Raw genomic sequence first — 9,836 nt, 5'->3', positions numbered from 1 at the left:
AAAAAAAAAAAAAAAAAAAAAAAAAGAACCAGATCTTCAGAAAAGTATCAAATCAAATGCCTCGCACAAAAGTGGCAATTGCTAAATGGATTTTAACTCCCTTTCCACAAACTTCCCTTCCCCTGGCAACCCTGAGTCTTTGCTCTACTGTATAAACCATGTATAAGCTTCTTTTAGTCTACTAATCACAATGAATACGCATTTATTTAAATAAATATAACCCTACTCCTCTGCTAGACTTCTTGATGGCAATACTTTGTAGTTATGCAGTTTCTGATATCTAGTAAGTACTCGATAAATGCATATGAATAATGTTAAGACTGATTATGAATTACTCTTTTTTTTTTTTTGAGTCGGAGTCTCACTCTGTCGCCCAGACTGGAGTGCAATGTGGCTGCTTCTGGCCACCGCAGCCTCGACCTGCTGGGCTCCTGCGATCCTTCCTCCTCAGCCTTCCCAGTAGCCGGAACTACAGGCATGCGCTACCACGCCCGGCTGATTTTTTGATTTATTGTAGAGATGAGGTCTCGCTGTCCAGGCGGGTCTCGAACCCGCAGGCTCAGGCAATCCACTCACCTCAGCCTTCCAAAGGCGCGGGATTACAGGCTGAGCCACCGAGCCGGGCTGAAATTTTGAAGAACTGTAGCGCGCGCCTGTAGTTCCCGCTACTTGGAAGGCCGAGGCGGGAGGATCGCCGGAGCCCAGCAGGTCGAGGCTGCGGTGGCCGGGAGCAGCCACTGCACTCCAGTCTGGGCGACAGAGTGAGACTCCAACTCAAAAAAATGTATAAAAAAATAAAAATAAATAAAAACAATAGTTAACACTTACTGAATTTTCATCGTGTGCTAGGTACCATGCTAAATGTTACCTGCTTTACTGTAGTAACACTGTGTACACTTACTATTACAGAATGAAGAAAATGACACTCAGAGAGGTTAAGTGAATTGCCCAAAGCCACAGGGTTAGTGTAGCAAAGCAGGGAATACATGCAGGCTTGTTTGACTCCAGATCTTTGTCTTTTAACTCAATTGCCTCTTGGATCCTCTTGGATTCTTCTGCAAAACTGTCATTTCAGATATTCTCCTTATTGTCACTCAGTATTGCTCTGAAGAAATATTTTCGGGTAAGTTACTCCATTGTGAAAATAGATCTTATTATCACACAACGGGAACCATTTTATCCATCACATCCCGTTTTTTGGCCTTGGCCTCCTGGAGCTAAGTAAAAGTGCTGGTAGAATTATTATCTCTTTTTCTGGGTTTACAACACCTTTCAGATTTTATCTTTAACTACCCTATGATGTGTATATGTAGATATAGTTATACATATGTGCTAGACATGTATATGTGTATGTTTTTATATATTATTCTATACATACAACAGGATAGTACGAAATAAGGCATTTCTAATTTATTTATATATAGACACATATGCTATCTATATGATAAGATACTTAGAAATAAAATCTAAAAGAAATCAGAAGCAGAGAAAAAGAAAATAATTCTATCAAGGATTTTATAACTATATATCTATTACTATATAAAATAGTATATACAGTATATAATAAATCCATTTTTACAGCTATACAGTTATACAGTAAATAATAAATCCATTTTTAGCTAGGAACCTGTAGTCCCAGCTACCTGGGAGGCTGAGGGGCAGGAGGATCACTTGAGCCCAAGAATTCAAAGCTGCAGTGCGCTATCATTGCACCTGTGAATAGGTGCTACACTTCAGCTTGGGCAACACAGAAACCTCCATCTCAAAACCACTAAATAAATGAAAACAAACATAAGTCAATTTTTTAAAAGCCCACCTAATTATTTTACTTTATTTTTAGTTGGAGTCTCACTGTCACCTAGGGTGGAGTGTAGTGGAACACTCCTGGCCACTGCAGCCTCGACCTGATGGGCAGGTGACCCTTTTGCTTCAGCTTTCCAAGTAGCTGGAACTACAGGCATGTGCCACCATGCCCGGCTAATTTTTTTATTTATTTTAGGCACGAGGTCTTGCTATGTTGCTCAGGCTGGTCTTGAACCTCAATTTCAGGCAATCTTCTTGTCTCCGCCTCCCATAGTATTGGGATTACAGGTGTGAGCCACCGTGCCCAGCTAAAAATCCACTTTAAATAAACCCATTTTTGTGTTTAAATTTATTGTGGCCTTTGCAATAAAGTAAGAATTTAGGAAAAAACCCATCTTACCCCCAAGTCAAATCAATATTTCATTTGTCTGTCTTATATTTAGGTCCTTATTTATGTGCAGATTCTGTTTACTATGTTTGTAGTAATATGATACACAGAATGTTATATTCCACTTCATCTGTTGATAGCATCAGCATGCTTTTCTAGTTTGCTTTGGTCTCACTTGTTTCTGACTTACTTCCTTTTCCTCTCACCCTTCCCACTAGGAAACTAGTGACAATAGCTTGGTGTGCATCCTTCCACATCTTTCTCCTGTTTAATCAGTTATATTTGGGGCAGAAGAGAGAGCTTTGCTACTTGTTTTACAAAACTGAGAACATATAACATGTCCTTTTCTCTTGTTTTTTTCATTTAACTATTCAAGAACTTCCATCCAGGTTAATATAGCTCTAATTCATTCTTTTAGTTGCTTAATGTCCTAAAGGATGAAGATTATACAATTTATTCAGCTATTCCCCATGTTGAAGGGTAGATTGTTTCCAGTTCTTTGCCACTGCACACAATGCTGCAACAAGCAATCTCAATATATGTATTTCCTTGTACACTAATGCTTTTGTTTCTACAGATATAGTCCCCCAAATAGGAATTATTTCTAGAAAGGAGACTAAAGCATGATTTATAAATACATAAAAGTACACAGTGTAGTAACACGTTCAAAGGAGTTCAGTAAATGAGAATAATGATAAGGATTTTGATTATGTGGTTACCTAGCAGCCTTGTGACAGGGAAAAACATGTTTCCAAGCAACTAGAGAGTATACACCGTTGAATGAGAATCTGTGAGGCAAGTACAAAAGGCAGAACCCAGCCCATAGCAACTGAGAATCATTGTTACAAAGCATACTTCCTGTTGTACTTGCTAGGTGGAAGACTAGGCTAGGGTTATTTGAAGCCCTATTACTTGATACTTAGTCCCTGGCCTATGAGCTAATCAAACTGCAATATGCTTTTAATAAACCTGAACTTTGAAAAGTCTCACCAATTGCATTATCTTGAAGCTGGTGACTGAAGAGTTATGAAAGTATCTATTTAAGTCAGTGTGTGTGAAAGAGCATTATATTACGAGTCAAACACTAACCCTTGGCTCTGCCAACTTGTCAGCATTGTGGCACTTTGAACAAGCCTCAAATTCTCCATATATATAAAATAAAGCTAATAATACTCAGGTTGCCTACTTTGCGGTGTTGCAGTGAAAAACAAATGGAACTATGTAAATGAATGGCTTTGAGAGAGCTATACAGATATTAGCATTGTGAATATTATTCTGATTCCTGAGGAAGTAATGTACTGTGTACAGTGGCACCTTCCCAGTTCTTTGTATTGCCAAGAAAAAAACATATTACCACTTAAAGAAGATTGATTTTGCAACAATCATGAAGTGTACTATAAAAATACAGATCAATATAAAAATAACAGACTAGCTGTCAGCCATTGAATCTATCAGCAGAGATTGTTCAACAGACTTCTGTAACAGTGAAAATATTTACAAAGCTGTGTAATGTTTTTAATGTTTTATAGTTAAATGAGAATGAAATGACCAAATATATTTTTCTCTCTCTCTTTCCCTTACATTCTATTTTTAAGTCCTGTACAGTATCAGATGTAATATCCTGGTGTTCTTTCTCTAGTCCTGGCCCATGCCCATAAAGTACACACATGCTACAGGAATCCAGCTACACTTTAGATGCTTCCTGCCTAATTACTGTTACTTTTACTGTGACAAAACCCTTGAGAAATTTGTACCTTTATAGAAAATACTTCAAATATATTATGCATGGACACGTCTATGGATGGAATAGCAGAAACTACCTAACAGAGGTGAAGAATCACTCATTTCAGAAATGTGGCATACTTTCAGTATTTATCCTTTAGTAGGACAGAATGTTGCTATAAGGAGTTCTAGAAATCTCAGTGCCAGTTGAAGACTGGCAGTTGGTTCCTTCTAGCTGTTCTTAAAGGTATTCTCTTTGCAAGAATTTTAACAAGTGGCTCATAGTTATAGCTTTAAGTTTTTTACGTTTAGTTGTTTCTGTTTTGATTCTTCCCTTAGAGAAAATAGGATGTTTTTCCAGTAGTGAAGGGATTATGAAGTTCTGTGAAGTTAGATCCAAATAATCACAACTGTCAGTAGCTGGTAAAATCAGTGGAGAAAAAAGTCCATCATGTGTGGAACATACAATTAAATTAATTAACTTTTATTGTTAATGTTATACCTTTCAACCGAGTGTGGTAGCATCAGGTAGACATCCCTAAGAGAAGGAGAGCCCAGAGTCCTTGGAGCGGTTTAACATTTCAGACTTCTTCATGGCCTTTGGAAGTCATCCTTTTGAGACTATCATGCAGTTAGGTGTACATCTGTTGAGGAAAATAAAAAAAAAAACACAACTTTTGTTTCGTTCAGATCAGCACTCCTAGGGGGAGAAAAAAAAACAAAAAACTTTTGAGATTGAAGTTGCCTTTATCTAAAATCCTTTTTAAGTCTAAATCTTTTCTCAAAAGGAAGATTTTTGCTGTTGATTATTTTACACTACTTTAAGGAATTAAGTATATTAAAATTTAAAATGCATTCCAGGAAAAATGAAAGCACAGTAAATAAAAATATTTATAGAACATAGTCCATATTTTCATCTTACCAAGTCAAGGGAGAAAATGTAAATATTTTTGTTGTTTTCCTTTCTTTTAAAGAAAACTGAATTTACAAAATAGATAAATTGTAAGCATGATTGTATCCTTCATTAAAGGGCTCTTTGATTTTCAGAGCATCATATAGATTTCATGTAAATGTAAACAACTTGGTTTCGTATATAGAAATCATAATGCATATTGTTAAATGTTCAGAATATTTTGTTTACTCAGGAACTCATCTATTGCACAAAGCAAAATACTTCCATCTTATAAATAGAATGAAAATTTGAGTGACAATTTTATAGCTAATAGTAAAACATGGAATAAAGAATTAGCAATTATAAAGGGAAGAAGAATTGTTATTGATCTTAGAGTTTTCACATAAATGAAATAAAAAATATCTTTTCATGAACTATCTAAAATTATCTAGTATAGGGGCAAACAAGTAGCCTATAACATGAATACCATCTAAGCAGCTTGAATTTATTCTGTACTATGTAGATCTTGACCAAGTCTACTTGAATGACGGAACTGAATGTTGTTGATACAGAATTTTAGGACATCATGCATACAGTAAAAACAAACAAAAAACAAAAAACTCTGACTACACTTGATTTATTTTTATTTTTGCATTGGAGTCTCTGTCGCCCAGACTGGAGTGCAGTGGCATGCTAATGGCCACCGCAGTCTCAACCTGCTGGGTTCAGACAATCCTTCTGCCTCAGTCTTCCAAATAGCTGGAACAACAGGCACGCGCCACCATGCCCAGATAATTTTTTGATTTATTGTAGAGACAAGGTCTCACCATGTTACCCAGGCTGGTCTCAAACCCCTGGACTCAGGCAATACTCTCGCCTCATCCTCCCAAAGTGCTGGGATTACAGGCATGAGCCACTGCGTCCAGCTATCCTTGATTTTTTTTAAAGTTTATAACCACAATAGAAGTTTTAGATGCTCAAAACGCTTCATTAATCTTTCTTATTAATATAAATCTATGTAGTGCAATAGTGTTAGTTTCTGAAATTATGTAGGTAGTAGTAGTGAAAACTAATAAGATTCATTGCAATGAATGTACTAATGTAAAATGTTAGTGTTAAAAAAAACTGGGGATGAGATATATGCAAACTCTCAGTACTATTGTCTCCATTTACCTGTAAATTGTCCTAAAAAATAAAGTTCATCAAAAAAGAAACTAATAAAAACAAAAATCATTTATATTATATAATCTCTTTGTTCTAGGAGTGTTTACATTATCTGTTAAATCTAAGAAAAAACAATTAAAATATTCCTTTCAAAAATATCACATTACTTGAACAACTTCCAGATTTAGTCCAGACCCCTGTTTAACATTTGGTTTATTTGTACCTAATGAGAATAAATACTTCTCTAAGATGAAAACATTTAAATTTTTTTGCTCCCTATTATTTCCTAAAAGTTTAAAGCATTTCAGTTTTATTTTCTCTCAATAGTGAGGTTTAACTTCTATTTTCCAATTAATTAAGCATTTTCTAATGGTAAAGACTAATAAATAGCGTATCTTCCAAAAAATAAAAATTTATGCAGTTCACAACAGATGATAGCATTTTATCTGAACCTGAACTGGTATTTTGAGTATTACTTTAAAAATTATTCATACTTATTACCTTAGGATTATCCTTTCAGCTGCTAGGTACTTAACTTTTTTCCATTTTTATCCCATTGAAGATTGTAACAAATATATTTATTCTAGTTGCTAGAATTTCTAAACAGAGCCTAGAAATATTGATGCTTAGTGCTATTATTGATGCTTAGTGCTATTTCTGATTACTTTGATAATATTTTCCTGAGTTTAATTTTTTCGTTATCCAGCTAGCTTTCAGAGACCAGTTTATTGATGTTTCTAATTAATAATTTATGTACTTGGGATGGTATTTTTATTTTCTACTTCTAAAGAATTGAATAGCACATCCCCTATAAGTGATGTGCTGGGTATGTTATCATATAAATGCTCAAGGTACACCTTCTAATGTTGAAAAATAGGAAAATAAATTGACCTTGATGAAGTGAGTCTTCTTTTGTCTGTTCCCAGGAAAGTTTATTTCAGGTATTTCTACTGCTGAAATGATTAGCGTTAACAGCTTTTCCCCTCCATTTTATTTTACAGGGTCTCTTCATCTTCCTGATATATGGGGTGTACAACACAGAGGTAAGTCTGCTTGGAGTATCTCAAGGCTGACAGAGTGAATGAGAGAAATGACAGGTTTCTTATCTTGATAACTGAGGAACAAAGTTGGCTTTTCATATGAGTGTCCTACTGCCCTTCATGCTTGGACTAGCTTATATGCATCCCAGCTTACCATTAAACACTGACACCCTGAATAAAGGGACAGCCTCATTTCTCATAGGCATTGACTAATATTTTACTACTGCCTTACGTTTTTGAATTTTCAGTCTTTAACACTTAGCTGTTATAGAAAAGAAAAAAAAGAAACTCAGCTTCTCCTATACTGCCATTCAACAATCAACAAAAAAAACTTTTATGATCAAATATGTAGGGGTATTTCCCCACACATCTAGCAAGCAAGCAATCAGGTCTGCAGTTGACATCAGCTGAGTGTCCTCCAACTCAATTCTGACACTATCTACCTGGAGATAGCAGGTAGGTTAAGGGCTTAGTTCGCAAAACTGCCCCCCACTTAAGATGCTAATCTCAAACCCCAGGTTGTTTTAACCTGTGCTTCTGACTAACCGGCTATAAATCAGGATTCCCATAAACCACCCCCCCCACACACCGTGGGTTTGATTAATTTGTTACAGCGGCTTACAGAACTCAGGGAAACACTTACTTAAGTTTACTGGTCATCATCAAGGACACAGATGAACACCAGATGAAGAGATGTACAGGGTAAGGTAGGTGGGAAGGCGTGCGGGGCTTCTATGCCCTCTCCCCTCATACAACCCCCATGTTTTTGGTTTTCAGGAAGCTCTTCAAAGCCTGTTCTTCTGGGTTTTTATGGAGGCTTCGTTACATAGGCATGATTGATTAAATCATTGGCCATTGGTGACCAATTTAACCTTCAGTCCCTTTCTCCTCCCCGGAGGTTGGTGGGTGGGACTGAAAGTCCCAACCTCTAATCTCGCCTAGGTCTTTCCGGTGACCAACCCCCAACCAGAAGCTACCTAGAGCTACCAGGGGCTGCCAGCCATCAGTCAATCATTAGCATACAAAAAGGCATTTATTAGTTTGGAGATTCCAAGGATTTTAGCAGCTGTATGCCAGGAAACGGGTCAAAGAGCAAATATATATTTCACAACATCACAACTAGACAGTTTCAGCGGTAGAATGCTTGTATGTAGTTGCATAGGGTTAGAAAAGTACAATTATTTCTTATCTCAATATACTCTTTTAAGTTTTTGAGGCAAGGCTCAGAGAGGACCGTAAGGATTAGTAAACAACCCCTTATGGTCTCGATTGTGAAATTTCTCAAAGAAGTTATTATTTATGAGAAGTTATTTAGCTAGAAACGTGCGATGTACACGTAAGTTCACTGAGAAAACATACCATGCAAATAAACTAGTGTAGTTCTTTTATTAAAAATTTCTGATTTATAAATACCCTTTGTTAGTTAGAAGGTGGCTGCTTTGGATTACTGCGTGCTTAAGAAATTGAGTGCCTTGTGTACATTAGGCACTGAATATTGGTTTGATTTTGTTGATAATAACTAAAAGATTTTACTTCGTAATTTTCCCTTAAGAGAAAAACGTTAATTTTTCATAAGTATCTTGGTATTCTATAAAAGAGAGGTAAGAGCGGATCCTAGTAAGAGCTCTTAGAAGGGCCTAGTGGTCAATTTTTCACAAGTAATATGACGGAGAAGGTATGTGGGCATTTAAATAACATCTGATGATGATGAAGTATGTGTGTGGGCGTGTTTTACAGGACTGCTGCACCTGGATTACACGCGGTTTCTTTTTCCAATAGCCTTCAGGTAGGTTGGCAGTAAGACAACTTTTTTTTTTTTCCCCAACGGTACCGCTATTGCGGCTTCAAAGTAGGCTCCTCCTATAAATGCAAAGGATACGCGCCCATTATTAGCGTTTCCAAATTAAAAGGGATAACAGAAGTCATGTTTTAATAAATGTTGAGCACTTGAAGTCGAATGCTTTTAGACAGAATCGACAGAGACCTGCATGACCCATTTCTGGGTCTGATTATGTTTCAATACCTGGATTGCAAAACCTCAAGTGAAGCAGGCCCCAACATTCAGTCCTCAGTTTCCCAACCTTCCCCTCCAGCCCCTTTCTCTGCATCTCCCACGCCACGCTGCAGCGTGGTTCTCGGTAACTTCCCGCCTCTCGAGTTCCACTTCCAGAGCGTCTTTCCCCAGAAGCCCTCAACCACTTTCATCTCTTCAGCGCCACCCGCCAATCACGCCTTTTAGCCCCTGAAGCCCCTTTTCAGCAGGGCTCCAAATCCCCTCCCCTCCTGCTTTGGACTCTCCCCTCCGCCCCCCCGTCTCCGCCCAACAGCCCCAGTGATTGACAGGCAAGCCGGGCGGAAGCTGCGGCGCAGGCGCCCTGGCTCCACAGAACTCCCCTCTGGCCGGGTCGAGGAGTTCCCAGCAGACCCTGCGCCGCGCCTGCGCAGTACAGGGGAGGCTTTTAATTCCATTGTGGAGAGGACGGCGTTATTTTTATTAACTGGAGGCGACGGCGGCTGCGGCGGCGGCGGGACCCGTAAGTGTTGCCGGTGGGCCTGGGAGAGAGAGGGCGAGGCCCGGGGAAGAGTCGCAGGGCCATGCGTGCCGGTGCCGGAGGCTGCTGGGCTGGGAATTAGTGCTGGGCGCGTTGCGGTCTGGGCGGCGGCGCGGCGGGGTCCTGAGCGCTGCGGTGGTCCCGGCCCGGGGCCCGGTTCCACCTCCTTTCCTTCCTCTTCCCGCTTCCTCCTCCTCTCCTCAGCCAGGCCTCCTCCGGGGTATGAAAATCGGCAGTGGGTTCCTGAGTGGCGGCGGTGGTACCGGCAGTAGCGG

General features: G+C 38.8%; 1 protein-coding gene across 3 annotated transcripts in view; it reads left to right on the top strand.

Moving 5' to 3' along the window:
* The first annotated feature begins 4,118 nt into the window (after window positions 1-4,118).
* Window positions 4,119-9,836, top strand: part of ZNF281 (zinc finger protein 281) — a 10,305-nt gene continuing 4,587 nt past the window's right edge. Inside the window, exons 1-5 of one of the 3 annotated variants that reach the window (XM_021717126.1) lie at window positions 4,119-4,160; window positions 6,971-7,012; window positions 8,747-8,806; window positions 9,223-9,543; window positions 9,766-9,836. The exon at window positions 9,766-9,836 is cut by the window's right edge and continues 4,587 nt beyond it. In XM_021717126.1, coding sequence (XP_021572801.1) covers window positions 9,784-9,836 — 53 coding nt within the window. In that variant the 5' untranslated portion in view covers window positions 4,119-4,160; window positions 6,971-7,012; window positions 8,747-8,806; window positions 9,223-9,543; window positions 9,766-9,783. Of the gene's footprint in view, window positions 4,161-6,970; window positions 7,013-8,746; window positions 8,807-9,222; window positions 9,550-9,765 lie in introns of those variants that run through there. The other 2 variants (XM_021717127.1, XM_021717128.1) reach the window with 2 other exon arrangements.

This window comes from Carlito syrichta, unplaced genomic scaffold (genome assembly GCF_000164805.1).
Source record: "Carlito syrichta isolate Samal-C Ts95f unplaced genomic scaffold, Tarsius_syrichta-2.0.1 Scaffold309294, whole genome shotgun sequence".
Taxonomy (NCBI): Eukaryota; Metazoa; Chordata; class Mammalia; order Primates; family Tarsiidae; genus Carlito; species Carlito syrichta.
This window is presented reverse-complemented; position numbering and strand designations above follow the sequence as displayed.